This window comes from Gouania willdenowi, chromosome 10 (genome assembly GCF_900634775.1).
Source record: "Gouania willdenowi chromosome 10, fGouWil2.1, whole genome shotgun sequence".
NCBI lineage: Eukaryota > Metazoa > Chordata > Actinopteri > Blenniiformes > Gobiesocidae > Gouania > Gouania willdenowi.
Window position 1 is genome coordinate 6604209 of NC_041053.1, and position 19183 is coordinate 6623391.

Genomic DNA, 19183 nt, shown 5'->3' on the forward strand with positions numbered 1-19183 from the left:
TTTTTATCGTTTCCTTTTCTCTGGACTATTAAACGCTGCTTTTACTGTAGACAGAGCGGAGATCAGAACAGCCTTTATACAGACTGTGTCAAAGCTGTTCTGATCTCCACTCCGTCTGTCCGTTCTCTTTACACCACCTTCTCCATGAGCCTCAGAGTCCAGAGCACCGATCACTCCTGAACAAGACAAACGCAGTGATTTAACAACTTTATACCGTTTGTTTCCTTCTGTTACAAATTGGCTGACTTTTACTTTGTGCTCTCTCTCTCTCTGACAACATTTCTCCATGTCTTTTCCATGATGAGGGAGTGTACATGACAAAATGACTAATCAGAATGATTCAGTGGGAGCGCCAACAATTTAATGTAAACAGTTTCATTAGTCCACCCCGTGTAATGTGACAAGCTCAATTTTTTGACCCCATAAAAGCTTGGAAAACTGCGAAAAATCCACAAATTAGCCAAATCAATGTTTAAACCGCAGGGTTCAAAGTGTGGGGAAAAAAGTAGCGCCTTACAAATTGGAAATTACGGTATGTTATTTACATTCTCAAAATTGACTTTCAAAGTAATTTTGTACTCCTGCTTGTCATTCTTTGTGTTATGACTAGGGATGGGAATTGATAAGAATTTAGCGATTCTGATTCCATTATCGATACTGCTTATTGATTCGATTCCTTACCGATTCTCTTATAGATTCTCATTGGGTGAGGGAATTAAATAATACAAATTGATTTGTTTGCTTTAACTCTTTATTATAATATCTTTGTCTCTTTAACTTTGTCTCTTTTAATCCACCAGGTATAGATTGATTTCACTGGATAACAATATATACAAAAGCGCTATATGAAATTGATGAATTATTATTATTATTACAACATATGACACATTTTGGCTACAAACATTTGAGAATATTTACAGTGCACCTTTTGAATTTGAACAACTTGACCCAAAATTAATTCAGACATAAAACAAATAATTCTTCTGTAAAAAAAGAACATATTAACCAGAAGTACATCAAAAGTTTGTTGCTATCGGAAGAAAATCCGTGCAAGAAGCAACTTCAGCGCGAGTGTACAGAACCCGCAAGTGACTCGCGTAGCAACAAAGACGCTACAAACAGAGCACGCAGGGCAGCGCTGCTGCGGGTGAAGGAGGTGGATTCTCCGCGGTGGACAGCAAACAACTATATGGTGGGAGGAGCTTCACTTGGTGCTAGCATTATCACAATAGACAGGACCTGGAGGAGTTTATCGTTACATATCTGTGATGTAAGAGTAACCGATAAGTGAAATTGAAATACAAGCAAACAAACGATTCCTAGGAATTGGATTACTGGGAGCCGGTTCTCAGAAAGAACTGGTTTTTGATTCCTATTCCTAGTTATGACTCTAAACAAGCGGGGCATCTTTCACACCCACATGCCCCTAAACAGAGTAATTGGGTGCACAGACCTATTCCATGAATTCTCCCACTGACAGCTCTGTCCTTACCCTGCAGCTCTTTGACCTGACGCAGTGCATCGAGCCGTTCCTCTGCTAGTCTCTTGCCCTCCTCTTCCAGAGTGCGCTCTCTCTTCCTGCTCTGCTCCAGACTGACAGTCACACTCTCCACCTCATGCACCACCTCCTAAACAGAAACAAAACAAAACAAAGAAATTGAGTGAAGGGCAGATTTCACTTTAAAGGGGCAGTATCATGAAAAATTCACTTTATAATGGTTTTGCTACAGTGATATACATCCCTTTAGCCTCATTCAGAGGGCCAAAGTTGAAAAAGTTCTCTTTACTCCCTCCCTTGTTATTCCACATGTTTTTTAAAGTCAGTTTGGATTTTTGCCTCAATATTATCATCTGTCATAAGGTGGAAACTCCTCCTCCTGACAATCCTGACTCCTCCTACCCTATAAAAATGTGAGAATGTGAGCTCCTTCCTCTCAAACTACCTTACAAGTAAAACAAACACTGCGGTTTAATATAGAATATACATTATACTAGGGGTTTTCAACTCCAGTCCTCGAGGGCCGGAGTCCTGAGACATTTAGATGTCTCCCTGCTCCAACACACCTGGTTGAAACCAATGTGTTGTCATCAAGCTCTGCAGAAGCATGATAACGAGCCATTCATTTGATTCAGGTGTGTTGGAGGAGGGAGACATCTAAAAGTCTCAGGACTCCGGCCCTTGAGGACTGAAGTTGAATACCCCTGCTTTATACTTTGTCATATCAGGGTTCTCACCAGAAATTTTTCACAGCATAGGGAGTGTGGCACATGGTGTACAGAGTGGAAAATTTAGCATCTTTTTTCTTAAAAAGAGAGTTAAACAACCCGTGCACAGTCCCTTTTGTGTCTAAGTGTGCAACAATTGTTACGGCAGTACCGATTAAAAAAAGGAAAATACAACAGAAAATCCTACCTAAGTTGCAAAAAACTGAACGTAGGGGGAGCCATTGCTCTGCAGGGGAGCAAAATTACAACGTCGGGCCCCCCTACGCTCAACAGCGCTGGTGCGAACCCTGTATATGTAAATTTACACACATAAAATGTGTTCTCTGCATTGAACCCCGCCCTGAGGTGTAGAGCCCAGGGAACAGTTAGGGTTAATATAAGGGACTAATCAACATCCCACAGTGATGGATGAGGGAGAGCAGCACCAGTGAGCCTACCATTACAAGCCTGCTCCCTTAACTACTAATCCCTTTATCCACATATAATATATTACCGGTCAAAAGTTTTAGAACACCCTAATTTTTCCAGTTATTTATTGCAATTCAAGTCGTACAAGTCCAATGAATAGCTTGAAATGTTACAAAAATAAGTACTGAAGAAGCCAGAGGTAAAAACAAAAAAAAAAAGGTTTGGTTTCTCAAATCTGAAAAATAATGTACATTTCAGAATTATACAAATAGGCCTTTTTCAGGGAACACGAAGTGGGTTCTGCAGCAATGAAGGTTGAATCAGCCTTGAAAGCTGGTGCTACTAATTCCTACAGGTGTTCCGACTTTTCTTGGTTACATACTGTACAACCCCCTCTGTCTGCTTAAAAGCAGTGTTGGAACACAACTGTGGCACCAGACCCTCATGACCATCAGGTTAACAGTATTGTTCATGGATTCCATGATTTCTTTTTCAACTCAAATTGCTTGTTTGTTTTATGCTTTCATTTCGGGTGCAATGACATAATAAACTGAATCATTTTCAGTAAAAAAGTTGAAAAAGTGTGGTATTCTAAATCTTTTGACCGGTAGTGTATATTTACGTTCAGTATTTTGATAATCCAGTATAGAGATAATCTGAAGCTCAGTTCCACTTTTAGTAGCCGTTATATCAACTCGTATCGCTTTTGACATGATCTGACGTGTTTGTGTCCCAATGTGACGCAGCGGTTGGACAAAACAAATAATTATAACCTTAAATGGACTATTCCTGTGGTTAGAAGAGGATGACAAGAAAGTGACTTAGCAGCTTAACACTCCAGTGAGTGTTTGAAACAGCTGCCTCAGATGACTGTTTACTCCACTGCTGCGATAAACACACCCTGGAGCAGCGTTTGTCAGACTCACAATCACAATAGCCAAGTGTTTTACTGTAATGTGCAGTTTTTAAATTGCTATGGTGATCATTGATCACCCTCTCCTAGAGCAAGGCATGAAGTCTGTGTCTACAGACACGCCCACTCATGCATATGCATGGGGGTCTCAAAAAGCCTGTTTGGAAAGTGACTTTTCGAGGCTAAAACTCCAGAAAACAGGCGAGTTTGAGAAAATAAACCTCAAATACTATGTTGTTGGGTTTCTTAGAACAAATGGAAATGGTTAAAAAATAGCATAGTACTGGACCTTTAAGAAAAAAATTGTCATTTTCCAAGCACTATTTCTTTTCATGTATCTTTAATAATGAGTTGCATGTGAAACCTAATAGCCAGTTAAAGATTTGCACATTTATACATTTATGAATGAGGCAGGTTTAATTGTTTGCACTTGCAATGTTTATATTTGTACAAGAAGACAGCATGATGAAATAGTGAATAGTCAGAGCAAAAGATTAGGAGCTTCACTAACACAGTGTCACAACAGCAGGACAAACACAGCACAAGAATGTGTTGTAAGCCTGAAAACAAAGTCATGAACTGCCAAAGTCAGAACTATCAGATCAACATATGGAACATTACGGTGCACTCATTGCTGGGCTAATAAAAAATGCATGTAAACCGACTCGAAACACTCAGCCCTATCAGTGTGTGTGTGTGTTTTACCGTCAGTTTGGCTTGCAGCTGCGTCTCTTTTTTCTGGCTTTCCTTCAACTCGTCTTCAGTCCACTTTAGCTTCGCTTTAAGAGAATCAAACTCTTTGTCCAACATCTGCTTCTGCAGCAACAGCTGTTAGAAAAAGCTCCCATTAGCGTTCACATTAAACGAACACATCTAAAAATACAACTGATTTTTAAATGTTATTTATATAATCAGATGCTCGTGTCTGAGTTTTGTTTTATTATTTTGTTTACTTTGTGACGGTTTGGGGTACTTTAAAAACAGGATACAGTGGAAGTCGAGAGTTGATCCAAATCATTTTGTTGTTCATCATAACAATCTAAGTCTAATTCAAACAAAATAGACAAAGGCATCATTTTTAAAAAGGTTTGCCTGACAGAATGACACATCTACTAGGGACTTTCTTTCGTAGACTTGTAATACTTGTTAATATCACTTGTTAATACTAATACTAACACCAGTGTTTGGAATAACGGCGTTTAAAATAACGCCGTTATGTAGCGGCGTTTGTTTTTCAGTAACGGGGTAATCTAACTAATTACTTTTTACGCCGTTACAACGCCGTTATCGTTACTGAACGTTAAATGCGGTGCGTTACATGCATTGATTGCATCCCCAGCTTCTGACTCAGCTGTTGTGAGGAGGTGAGTTAAAAACAAGGTGAGCGATTATGATTGGCTAAGGCGACGTGCCGAGACACACACGCCACACACACACGCCACACACACACACACTGGATGAAGCAGCAGAGATGGTGAGCGTGGAGCATCCGATGAAGTTGACATTTTTAAGGTGACGATACAAACACTACTTTAAATTAATTGTGGTCAAAGGCAAGAATGTGTATGTGAAGTGTTCATTATATCCATGAGTGAAGACTTTGTCGACATCCGTTGTAAGCAACTCAAAATTAATGAAGCACCTCACGACACACGCATCAAAAAAATGGGAATTATTTGACATAGAGCAACTTTTTTCTTTTTTTTTTTTAATAGTAACGCAAATAGTTACTTTCCTTGGTAATGAGTTACTTTTATTATAGAGAAATTTAGTTACTAATGCAGATACTTTTTTGAACAAGTTGTGAGTAACTATAACTAATTACTTTTTTAAAGTAACGTTCCCAACACTGACTAACACTAACGATTTCTCATGATTTGCAAATTAAATTGGACTTTAGGTAAAAATGACCGACTGAAATCCTAAAAAAACATCAGAATGACAAAGAAAGGTGAATAAAGTGATTTTGATTCTTTTGACGATAGCAGGGTTGTTGCATTGTTGTATTTCAGAAACGGCTTATCTGCAGAGATTTTACACTTATTTAGAACAAGTAAAAAATAAAAAAAAGTTCAGCAGGAGTCCTCTGTGTAAAAATGTGAAGAGGAAGGGACACAACTCATTCAAAATAACAAATACTACAGGGGCTAAAGTTAACCTCTTAATTACATGCAGACCACACTCGACTAGACTCGACAACAAAGTGGATTACCGTAGTTACAGCAACAGAAAGCCACAAACGATGTCAATACTGTCACAGAGGCTCCAGTTCACACAGGCTGACCTCGATTAGACACTGGAACTTAGTATAAATATTGCCATTGTCAATTTTCATAGCAATGAATGCAGATTGCACTCAATTTTGTTGTCCATTCTTTTGGTATAATGGCAGTAACGGATTCTGATTTCAGACTTTTGCATAGACATAGACAGCAAGAATCTGGTTGCGTTATTGCTAGTTTGTCCTTCTTAACAAATGTATCTAAGTATTAATAAAGTTTTTGTCATTTTAGGTAAAAAAAATATATATTTTGGCATTTAAGCAGTTTCTCAGAAAATGTTTGTTGTTCAATATCAAATTTCAAATTAGGGCAAAAACTAGGCTTTACACCAATCTGATCAGCTATATCGGAGCAGCCGATATTTTGCATTTTATGCAATTGTGATCGGCTGATCCGATCAATGACGTCATATTAGTGATTAAACTTTTTGTAGATACTCCCATTGCATTGTTTTATCGTCTCATTTACACCAAAGACGTTCCAGACGACCAACATATTTGCCCTATGCGTTGGAGTCTACTGGCTATGAAATCAGAGTCAGCATCTTCTGTTAGTGTATATGAGCTCCTGTGGCGGAGCTTGTTTTGTATATTCAGCCAGCGCAGTGCTCCATTATACTTTCTCTTTAATATTGAATATGTCTCTCCGTTTCGGCGGGTTGGTGGACACTAGGGGTTGAACAACTTCATAATTTTAAAGGTCGACTTTATGTGCATACTAGTCGAGTTGTCGACTCCAAGAGCGGAAGCCGAGCCGAGTGCCGGTGTTGTGCAAAAACTGTGACCCGAAAAAATCTGTGACCGCAGGTGGCGACAGTTCCAACCCTTGCGGCTTCTCGGCGGACAATTACTCCCCCTTAAACACGTTTGTAAATGTTTGTTTAAATGCAGACTGGAGAAGAATAACTGGAACTGTCTCTGCCTCCGGTCACAGATTTTTTTGGGTCACAGATTTTGGCACAACAGTGGTCTCCCCCCGCTAACGGAGTCTTCGTCCTGCGCTGCTGATGTTTTCCAGATCTGCCTAATACACAGACATGTTACACTACAGCTAACGTTAGCATGTATATTAGCCGTAGTATCTGCCTACCAGCTGCAGTTTGAGCACAAACCAGGAAGGAGCGATAAACGCTTGATGTTGTGCTGCCTTGCCGTGCAGGGGTACTAAGACCCTCGTTTGCTGTGTTGAGCCGCCATCTTGGGCAAAAGTCAGGTACCCACGACTAGTCGACGTCACGTGGACAGAGTCGCGAGACACCGCTAAAGTCGACTAGTCTGTTAAACCCCTAGAGAACAGAAGTGCATGTGTGTGTGTGCGTCCACCACCGCTATGTACCTGTGAAGAGGGAAATCTCCTACTCCTGCACTCCCTCACAACCACAAGGATGCATCTATAGGTACCAATAACACTGTATTCTTTTGTTGTTTTATGCCTAATGTGGCAGTGATCATTTTTAAGTATAATGCTAAAAAATGTTCCGGTCTCCTCTTCTGTTTACACTCAGAGAGCAGTGGTCATGTGACCAAGTACGTCACGTCATGTGACCATGTACGTCACGTTCTGTGACTTGTATTTGTGAAAAAAGCATTTCCATGGCACACTTGCCACACATTTCAATATTGAACGCCTGAAATTCCTCCTCATGAAAGCGTGAAACCTTTTTAGCAATATTTGAGTGTTTTTTCAGAATTTCCATTACCATTTTTTATTGCTCTATTTTAATTTTGCGCAGGGTAATGGAAACACAGCTACTGATCGGTGATCGGGCAAAAGATCCTGATCGTGTAAAGCCTACCAAAAACAAAAAACAAAACTCAAAAACATTTCTAATAGAATAAATGCTTTGGGTGTACATCAGGGGTCCCCAATCCTGGTCCTCAAGATCCACTGTCCAGCATGTTTTAGATGTTTCCCTCTTCCAACACACCTGATTGAAATGACCAGGATCGTTATCAGGCTTTTGAATCAGGTGTGTTGGAAGAGGGAAACATCTAAAACATGCTGGATAGTGGCCCTTGAGGACCAGGATTGGGGACCCCTGGTGTACATGACTGAAACTGCATGCCTCTGCAATCAAAATGCAAATGCCATAAAATTAGAAACTGTGCAAAGCAGCCATCTGAAGATAAATGCTGCAAGTATTGTGATTGCTTCTACTGCGTGTTCCGCCTTTTCAGATAAAAGGTATGGTTAGTGAGTGTTAAAGAGGGAGCACAGTTTTTCAGCAGCGCTGCCAAGAAAAAAATGTCTATTCTTAAAAAATTATCAATAGATCAAAATACATAGAAATCAACATCAAGATCTTTTGTTAAAGCACAACTTTTGAAGATGACAAATCAGAAAACTAGAGAACAAACTCAATCCTTTTACTAAGATTAACACAATGTTCACCCTTTCTACAGAAAACTTCTTTACACACATAAGTTGAAAGCATTTAATTTGTATCACTCTGCACTATCAAAGGCGGTCACATGATCATTACCTTTGCTGCTCAACCTTTCCACTGGAGAGAAACCAAGAGGGGAAGGACGAAGTGGAGAGGACAGCAGTGAGGAAAATGCAGAACAACAAACAGCAGGAAAGTGAAACAGAACAGAAGCAAGGTGAGCAAGAAGTGTGGGAGTGAAATAAGTTCATAAGTTGACCATTGGTACAAATAATAACAGTTACAGAAGTAAGGAGGATAAGAGAGTGACTGAGTGAGCAGGAAAGAGAAAGAGGGAATAGCTGGCGTCAATTTAGTGCCAAAAACTCAAGGGCATAAAAACTGTAATCGCGCAGTTAGATCACTTTCTGCGCGTGTGAGGTGCCTTTATGCGTGCTTGCCGTCTCGGTCTGTGCGAGATGGCGAGACCAGACCAGAAGTCAGTTTAGCTAACACAGTAAAAAAAAAAAAAAAAAACTAGCTACATACATTGGTCCCAGCATAAAATCAAATGAAATCTGAGAGATAACTTTTTATTTTTTGTCCCAGGAAACTGCCACGGACTTTACACTGTGATGACCCACCCTACTGTACCTCTGATTGGCTCTGACCGTTTTTCAAGTGACCAATCAGACAGGAGGTGCCGTCTATGCAATGCCCGCCCCCAAAGTGCCAAAACTCAAGATCACCGCGAGCGCACAAACCGAGACGGCGAGCGCGGTAGAAAGTAATCTAAAGGTGCGAGATTACAGTTTTTATGAGCGTGGGGTTTTGGCACTAAATTGATGCCATAGGAATAGCTGGAAAATTAAAAGCTCTACATGTAAAGTTCTACAGAGATCACTTTACACTTTTCTGCAGGGTTAAAAAACCTTAATTCACCTTCATGTACAGATAATTGTTTTACAACCACACATGTATATACAGTATGTACCTTGTCAAACTGGGCCTGCAGAGCATTGTGGAGGGTTCTCGCCTGCTGCAGCTCTTGGTTGAGTTTGTTAACCTCCTGCTGATGCTGCTTTTCCAGGAACTGCCTCTCCTTCTGGAGCTCTGCCAAATCCTGCACAGAAATACAATCAGAAAAACTCTAGTCACACAAGTTAGATCTAAACTCTTAACTTTGTGATTGTTCTGTCAGTTTCACCCTCTGATGTTGCTTCTCCTGCTCTTTGGTGCGTTGCTGCTGCTGCAGCCGGATGCTTTCTGCATTTTGCCGCTGACACTTGAGTTCTTCTTGTAGCTGCTTCAGCCTGTGCTCAGCTGCAGATGTCTGCCAAACACACACAGGCCTTATTTAAAGCATGAATCACTGGACTTGTGTTTAGCATTTGACTTTTACATATCTTAAATGGGCAGTATTATGTTTTGCTACAGTGACATACATCCCTTTAGCCTCATTCAGAGGGCCAAAATTGAAAAAGTTCTGTTTCTTCACTCCCTCGTTATTCCAAATTTTGTTAAAAGTTAACCCAAAATGGGCGAGTTGGATTTTTCTCACTTTGTAATGTCATAATGTGAAAACTCCTGACAAACCCAGCTCCTCATACCCCAGCCCAGTGCTGATGTGATAAAGGTACACCCTGAAGCAGCGTTTGTCAGACTCACAATCACAATAGCCTCTTAAATAGCCATGTGTTTTACTGTAATTTGCAGTTTTTTGGCTGAAAACAATGACAAGAGTGTGTGAATGAAGAAAATCGCTAAGGATCCCCCTCTCCTAGAGCGAGGCATGAAGTCTGTGTCTACAGACACGCCCACTCATGCATATGCATGAAGGCCCATAAACAGTCTGTTTTTAGAAGCATCATGAAAGTGACTTTTCAGAGGGCTAAAACTCCAGAAAACAGGCGAGTTTGGGAAAATAAACTTCAAATATTACGTTGTTGGAGATGAATGAAAAATAGCAAAATACTGGACCTTTAACATATAAAAAGTCATGTTTTCCTCCAAACTTAATACAGTAATTATGAGCTTTGACTGCTTACAACTTTGAACAATGATTTTAATAGTAAAACATTTTAATGATTTGATTTATAAAACATTTTTAAACAACCCTGTAAATTTGATGCTCATGTGTGAAAGGTGTGGAATGTGTAATCTTAATAACAATAATGGATGATGCTATGCTTAAATTAGAGAATGATTAATCATGTATTCCAGTCCCTATGTTGGATTTTCCAGTCTGTAAAATTTATAAATATCTGACAGTACTACGACATTCAGTATGTCTGATGAGTTTTAGTTCATTTTTCTTTTCAATTTAACATTACATACAGAACATCATGGCCGCTACTATAACAGTTGCTGTACTACCGATGTTTATTTTTACCCGTTCTTTCTCCTGGATGAGGCGTGTCTGTGCCACACTAAGTTCACTGTGAGCGTTCTGCAGGCTCAGCTCTTTGGCAGCGAGCTCCTTCTTGCTCTGCACTTGTTCAGTCTGAACACATTTCAACGTCGTGGCCTTCTCCGACAACTCTGCCTCCAGAGCCGAGACGCGGCTCCGCATTTCTTAAAGAGACACAGATGGGGAAAACAAACAAACATGAGGAAAGCTTGTGAAGCTTTTTTAAACATATATTCTCAATATTACACAAAGCCTATGACTTGAAAACATCAGTTAAGAAGAAACACCACATAAAGGGTAGGTTTACATGATCAGGATTTTTGGGCCTATCACCGATCAGTGAGTTTAAAAAAAAATGATCACCAATCAGATAATATGAATTCAGTTTGGGTTTTTTTAGGTACCACCCAAATACCTTCGGTACTTCGGTACCATGTCTCGAGACCTAAATGCATCCTTGTGACTGTGAGGGAGTGGAAGAGTTAAAGAATTTCCATGCAGGACCTGAACATAACATTTGTTGTCAATGTGTGTAGGGTTTTAAAGTCTTTACACTGGCTCCCAGTTAGTCCAGAGTTCACAGTAAATATGAAGACAGTGATTTTAGTTGTTATGCTGCAAAGAAGGGGAACAAACTGCAGTACAGCTGAAATCATCATCATATGTAAACATTTTGAAATTGATTGAGGGAGATTTTTGGCCATGTTGTTGATGTGTGACGATGATTTAAAATGTTTTTACTGATGATTTCAATTGTTTTGTTGCTGATTTTAATGTTCTTATTGATTTTTTAAGCTGTTGAATGTTTTCTGTTGCACTTTTTGTTGCCTGGTGTATGAAATGCACTATACAAATACATTTGCTTTGCTTTGGGTGTGTTGCCCTTTAACTGCGAACGAATGCGCTGGCCACTCGAATAGTGTGCGGAGTGAGGAAGTGTGGGTGAACGGAGCAGATCAGATCAGATAAGCTGTATGTCGTTTTTGAATGATTGACAAAATAACCGGCAGCTGTTGAATTAAGCCAGAGTCCCATGTCATACTCAATGACATATAGATATGTCATTGACACATCTATACAAGAGCCATGCATGTGCGTGCATGGCTCTGCTTTTTAATATGCGTTGCAGACGGAGCACTTGCAAAAAACATTGCAGGTGTTAATGTGAGCTAAACCATTTCATTTAGTCTCTGAACAGCAGCATTGTCGACTACAAGAAAGTTGGAGATGAAGCTGTGGAATCAGACCACACTGAAACTACATGAATCCTCCATCAGCATTAGCAAAAGCATTATAGGCAAAGACATCTTTCCTGACTGTGGCATTGCAAAACTGGCTGTTGCTTATAGTCCGTATTCACAGGTGCACAGTGGAGGTTGGGCGCAAACACATGCACACGCGCTTCTGTGTCCACCACCGCCCTGAAATAGACAGGAGACTACGGTATAAAAGGGAAAGAAAATCAGAACGCATCGCTCCACTTTTAACATGCTCAGTCTGGTGGGGGTGCCGTTAGCCCCATGACATCTGCCCATGTAAGCAGAAATGTGGCAGTGCTCTGAACAAGTACGTTTACAAGCTGTATCAAGACTTTCTGTGAAAAAATTCTGTTGCAACCTGGTCTGATTTCAGACGTAACTTTGGCTTTGCCCATTAGCTGAGCCCACAGATCCCTCTCATAGCAGCTCGGCTTGAAGCGGTCCTCGCATATCACTGAATTTCGTCCGAACAGAAATGTTTTAAGAGTGTAATGGTTTGGCCTGTCATCCATACAAAAACACACGATAAGGTCATAAAAAAATGGGGCTTTTGGAAAACTCTGACAAAAGTGAAAATTTGGGAAAAGTTTTAAGTTTCCAAACTTCACAGGGACTGTGCTGGTGGCATTAGTGTGGGGTGTCAGTGCCCGGTTGGGAGTGCTTGGGTACGCCTACTCGTCAGTCTGTGGCTAACGGGATTGGCCCTGCTTGGGCGGTTGATCTCGTCGGGGGGCCGGGGCCACCTCCCTTGGGAGCTTGGGGCCAGCATGCGGCGGGGCTTGCCCACTGGATCGCTGGGGGGTGTAGCTGGTGCCCCACTGTGCCTGGGGAGTGTGGGAGGGGCGCAGTGCTTCATGGGGCCAGTATGGTTTGGGGGGTGCAGTGGAACAACACTGTTCATTACCAAAAGAACACCATACCTACAGTGAAGCATGGTGGTGGCAGCATCATGCTTTGGGGCTGCTGTTTTTCTTCAGCTGGAACTTGGGCCTCAGTCAAGGTGGAGGGAATTATGAACAGTTCCAAATACCAGGCAGTGTTGGCACAAAACCTTCGGGCTTCTGGTAAAAACCTGAAGATGAACTTTATCTTTCAACACAACAATGAACCTAAGCACACAGAAAAATCAACAAAAGAATGGCTTCACCAGAATAAGATTGAGGTTTTGGAATGGCCCAGCCAGAGTCCAGACCTGAATCCCATTGAACATCTGTGGGGTGATCTGAAGAGGGCTGTCGCAATCGGTTTGATTGGGTAAATATTGCCCCATCAAGATGTGCCACACTGATAGACTCTTAACCAAAAAAACTGAGTGCTGTAATAAAAACCAAAGGTGCTGCAACAAAGTATTAGTTTAAGGGTGTGTATATTTGTGCAACCAGTTATCTTTATCTTTATAAGTTTTTTTTTTTTTTTTCCTTTTAAAGGTTTCAGTTTGTTTTTGAGTTGCATTGTACAAGTTATAGTTCACATTGAAGGTGGAAAAAGTTGTGAAATTATTTTTCTTGGTGTAATTATTTTACATCACAAAAACCTGGCATTTGAACAGGGGTGTGTACACTTTTTATATCCACTGTATATACATTTTCACTACAGGTACAATAAAGGAATAAACATTTTGACACTATGTGAATAAAAAAAGGCACAAACATCTGAGATTTCCCAATGTTTGGAATTCAAAGAGAGCTAGGGCTTGATTTATCAACTGTTTAAGCTACTGAGCAGCCTGAGAAAATTTTGTTTTATTTTATTTCTATGAATATCTGATATACTGTTGACATTGATATATTAATTCATAAAACCGGGTATAGTTATCATTATATTAGCGTACACTGATGTGTGAATGTGTTTCTATATAACCATATTGATAATCGTGTAGCGTTGTACATAGGAAATTAAGTGTGTATGTGTGTGCTTGCATGTGTGTATACATATATAATAGAGATTAGGGGTTAGGATTAAATATGTTTTTATACTTCTTCCAACTCCTTTTTGAGCATATTAATGATTGATTTATATACTTCTTATTTATTAAAAAAAAACAACTAACAATAACATGCAACAACCGCTAAGTCGTTTCAACCAATCCAAGTAATGACATTCTCTATGAGGGATACAATCTAATGTGTTGCAGATCAACAACACACAGCTGAGGTCAATCCATACAGACTGACAGTGGAAGCTATGCCTGCTCCCTTTGTACAGCACATGCTCAACGGCCTGCGGATAAGTTGCTGCTGTTGGTTTTAAATCAATTATCCCTAATCTGATTTTATTTCATTTTTTTACATGTTGCTTAGCTTTTAGTGTATCAAATATGTTTTTTTTTCAACATCTTAATTTGTTAAAACTTACACCAGTATAAAGTCTGAACACAGCAAAACTAAACCCAGGTAAAGTAAACAATGCCCCATCCTACACCCTTTAAAAGTCCCAACAGCTAAACGCAGCTTTAGTTTCACAGCAACCAAACTGACCTATGAACAAATAAACACACACAGCTGAGAACATGTGCAGTGTTGCATCACTTCTATAAAATGTAGGAGGAGGAGACACCCTGTTCTCATAGAGAGGCTCCAGAGAATTCCCCAGTCGAGCAACTCATTCCTCCATGAGCTCTAGGCTGCTTGCACATAGGGATAGTCCCGCAATGGGTGGAGAACAGCTCATAATTGAACACCTTGATTTAGCGGTTTATAGCTCTTTTTAAAAATGATTTCAAAGTGAAATGAAGAACAGTTACAGAGCCGCTGGTTTTTAATGCATTATAACTGTACAATGTGGATATGATTTCAGCAGTAAAATAAGGAGAACAAGGTGAAGGTGACATACATCAGTGAAACTCTCACTCGCTTCTACTCAGTGCATCACAAAGCAATGTGTTCTTTACTCCAGCTGCAGAGGTGCCTCCTGGAAGCGCCGAATAGTTTTGGATTTTTTCATTAGTTTAAGTCCTTATTTTGTTTTGACTTTTTTTTTTTTTAAATTCAGTTAGTTATTTTTTGTTTTTAGAGCAGGTTTGCTATTTTTTATTAGTTTTTGAAAATGCATAGTTTAGTCTATTCGTCAGGTGCAATTCTCAAAATCGTCAAAGCATATAGATAATAAAATTTACAATTTTTAAATATGTATTCAAAAGACTGATGAACAGTCGCCCAAAAATCAAATACAACAGTCCACAAGATAGCAATTTGGGCTGGATCCTGATTAGCACTTCTTTGATTGGATCCAGCGCCTCAATTTTATTTTATTCTTTATTTTTTCAGTATCTCATTTGTTTTTAGGTGTTCAACATTTTTAAATAATATGGTATATTTGAACAGCTGTGTCTTTTATTGAGTTGAAATCACTGGAAATTTCATTGTACACACAAAATTGAGCGCAAGTGAGGAAAACGGGAAAGTCAGGCCATGCCCACAAGGTCCAAGTTTGTTTCTGTGGAAATCGCAGGGCAGCAGCAGTTAGCATAGCGAGTAGCAGTACCTGTAGCAAAGATGCTAATGCAGGAGAACGTGCCTCCAACAAACAGGACACGGGAGGACAACTATCATGGGAACATGAGGAGGACTCAGGTACAGAGAAAAGAGAAGGAGAAAGATCTGCTATAGACAATGAGACAGACGCTCAATTTAAACCCAAAATGAGCTGCCACTCTTGGCTTATGAAAGACAAGGCAGGCCTCGGCTGTGAAATATGTAAAAAAGTTGCAATGATACAAAGTTCTCCTTGGCTGTTTTTTTTTGGCTGTTTAGGTAAGCGCACATTTTATTTTACAGATATATATATACACATATATATTGTGGGGTTTTGTATTTTGAAAGTTTAGTGACCTTTGTGATGAAAGTGGCTAAATTAGCGGTGATTTTACGCAGTCTTTGGTGCTGAAACATGGCAGATTTTGAAAGCTGTCACTTTCAAAATCTGAGAGACAGATCCGCCACGTAATGTGCGATTGTCCATGCTTCTTTAACTGATTCATCATTCTTTTATGAAACATTTAGGTTAATTGGTTGAAATCACGTGATATTATTGGCTCATTTAGTTAGCAAAAGGTGCTTTAAAAAGACATTTAATTCTGTGACATTTTTGTCTCTCTCTTACCGCCAGAACAACGGCCGGGTGTTCCGGGACCTGATGGTTTACAAAGTAAACACTGGCCTTGAGTACAAAATGTGTGCAATACTACTTCTGAGGTTAGTCCAGTGTGCAGAGTAAACATCACCTGCTTCAACTACACTTTTGTCATTGACTCATCCATCCATTCATCTTCCAACCAGCTTGCTCCTTTTCATGGCTGCAAGGGTCTGCTGGTGTTTATCTCCAGCTGTCATTGAGCACTAGGCCGGGGTACACCCTGGACAGGGCGCCAGTCCATCGCACATGACACAGGAATCCCAATAGGACTTTGTCACTTTCTCCCAACCTTTGTCGTAGCCATTACGTGAGCTAGCGTGGGCAGAATGTCAACATGTGACATCACAGACCATAAGGTTCCGTACAGCTGCCGCAAACCAGTAGAGCCGACAGAAATAGATCAACCTCACAAGCTTATAAATAATAAGATGTTATGGCTGTAATTTAAGTTTGTTTCAGTTAGTTTTGTAAACACACAATAAAGTTTCTCTTAGTTTTTTTTAAAAACATTCTTTTTTATTTTAGTTAACAAAAATGTTTTTTACTTCTAGTTTTTGTTTTTTTTGTTAGTTTTATTTAACTATAATAACGTTGGCCTTATGTCATTTAGCTCTCCGTCAGAGGTATGAATTTGATTGCAACCAAAGCGCTTCACAATATCAGCTCATTCACCCATTCACACTCACATTCACACACCAATGGGACTGAGCTGACATTCAAGGCGCTGCTCGACCACTGGGAGCAACTTGGGGTTCAGTGTCTTGCCCAAGGACACTTTGACACTTCGACCGGTATAGACTGGGATCAAACTCCCAACCTCTAGATCAGAAGCCTGTAGATTTGGTAGAGGATGCATTAATCCTTCCATAAGCTGCAACATGTGATGTACGCAAATAAATAAATAAAAACAGTGCAGGACAAAAAAGGATATATGCAGGAATCCTGAGGTTAATTTCAATACCTTTTTAAGACTTTTTTTTAAAAACATTTCAAAAAAATGTAAGGCCTCGTTGCCACTTTAAGCTGTTGTTAGCAACACATCTTTAACAGTTGTAGTTTGCAATTTAACAGAAATGATGTAAGCTGAGAAGGAATAAAACTTGAAAGAATAAATGAAACTAAAGGCAGGTTTATAAACATTCCCCTCAGGTCACAACAAGCAACAGTTGTTCAAGGCCAACTGGCAGAAAACAAGAACTTATTACAACATGATAAAAAATGTAGTACATGTGCCTGAGATTGTGTGATTTGCTTTCTATCAGCTTCTCTAGAGGTGGGAGAAAAAAATCTATTCTTTACTTTCCAGTAATCGAAAATTACTTTAAAGAGAGCACCACAACAAGGAAGCATGGACGTGCGGGAGTTAAGATCAGCCCCGTGCAGCTTAAAATCTGATGTTTCTTTAATGTCCACGGTGGAAATGAACTGGACAAGAGCCACGCTGTATGCAAGCTCTGTCACACTAAAATTAAGTACTTTGGGAACACAACGAACATGAGAAGCCATATAGCACGCTTTCACCCGGAGGAGGAGGCAAAGTCGGCTGCTGCTGTGGCTAGAAGTTCCTCTGCTAACCAGAGAACAATCAAACAAGTCACAACAAAGCTTCCACCCTCTTCGGAAAAGGTAAAGTGGATTAACAAGTCGATTGCAACATTTATTGGATACATAGGATTTACGTCCATACTCGGTCGTGGAAAATCAGGGCTTTCGTTTGCTGCTACATACTCGGAGCCGAGATAAACCATCCCTTCTTGACGTTACTTTACTGATACGGCCATCCCGAAGCTTTACAACCAACCAAAACAGAAGTCATAGCATCGCTGCAGTGGGATTGCAGTGACATGTGATGCGTGGACATCTTATAACTGTGCACTTTATCTCTAATGAATGGAAGCTAATGTCATACGTCACTTGCTACAAGGAAGGCTGCTACTCCCTTTGTTTCAAAAACTTGTACATTTTCAGTTCACATACTTCTTCCATTAGTGTAATAAATGATAATGAATCTCTTTTTTTCTAACTACAAATAATATATATTTTTATACACGGCGTGGACACAGTGAACACAACAGATATTTTGTGAACAAAACATGCATCAAAATACTTAAATAATCGATTTAGAATCGAATCGAAGCCCCTTGAATCGTAATCGAATCGAATAGTGAGGTGCCTAAAGATTCCCACCCCTAACCCTCTCTGTGTCCATCAGCTCTTTGACAAATTCGGCAAATTAACATTGGGACCATCCATGCTGACAGAGACTCGCATTCACTTTTGCAACACACTCCTGTAAATTGACATGGCAGTCTGTTCATTTATGACATTAGGCCGACCCCATTAGGGTCGGTCGCGGTTACGCGACCGACCCTATTTAAAAACGCCGACCCTAATTTTTTTTCCGTAGTCAAATCAAGTGCAGTCTCTAAAAAAACAAATCAAGTCCAACAGCAAACATGCAGTAGCGCTCAAGTGACTTCACCACTCAGCAAGCCTTGCAGCGCCACCACGTGGTAATGCAGGAAGTTTGACGCATCAACTTCCTGTTTGTGTTTTCAGCATGGCCACAATCATGCAATGGCATCAACGCTTGAAAAGGGTAAGACCTTAAGTACCGTTTTTGGTTTGAGAAACTCCATGACAGCATTATATTTTAGTGCTATGATATCCCCTGCTATGGCTATGAACATATTGAAGTCGCATATTACAAGACCGGCTAAGGGTCTGTAGACTTGTGCTGCTACTGTGCCCAGGAGGGTGCGATACTAGACGAAGACCTGGTGAAGCAGTACAAGACTGTTTTGCCATTATGTGAACTGTGCAAAGACAGTGGCAAAGTGGCCGTAGTTTATCGCCCTTATGGCAAAAAAAAATGTTCTTGTAATTTTACATATACACAGAAAAACAGTAATCTTTGAGAATTCAATCAATAAACGCCTCGTGTGAAACAGAAATGTGTTGATTTCTTCACGGAATATTTCTTTAAAATGCTGAAATTGCTAGCAACAAAACATTGGTTGATGTCTCTGGGAAAAATTTAAGGAAAACAATTTGCATAGGAATAATTGCAGAAATTTTCAACATTGTGCATCTCTGTTATTTTATATATGAAAGTATTGCTGAACATGAATTTTTGTGTAGCAGTCACACTAAATTGAATTGCAAATTGCTATGCGATACCAGATA

The 19183-nt window shown here is 40.0% G+C and overlaps 1 protein-coding gene across 2 annotated transcripts in view; it reads right to left on the reverse strand.

The window, feature by feature from the left end:
- The window catches only part of LOC114470913 (centromere protein F), a 48483-nt gene that overhangs the window by 11187 nt on the left and 18113 nt on the right, over window positions 1–19183 (reverse strand). For both annotated transcript variants that reach the window (XM_028459314.1, XM_028459313.1), the window contains exons 7-11: window positions 10587–10768; window positions 9402–9527; window positions 9189–9317; window positions 4253–4375; window positions 1493–1628 (exon numbers count right to left, since the gene is read on the reverse strand). In XM_028459314.1, the coding sequence (XP_028315115.1) occupies window positions 1493–1628; window positions 4253–4375; window positions 9189–9317; window positions 9402–9527; window positions 10587–10768 (696 nt within the window). The remainder of the gene's footprint in view (window positions 1–1492; window positions 1629–4252; window positions 4376–9188; window positions 9318–9401; window positions 9528–10586; window positions 10769–19183) is intronic.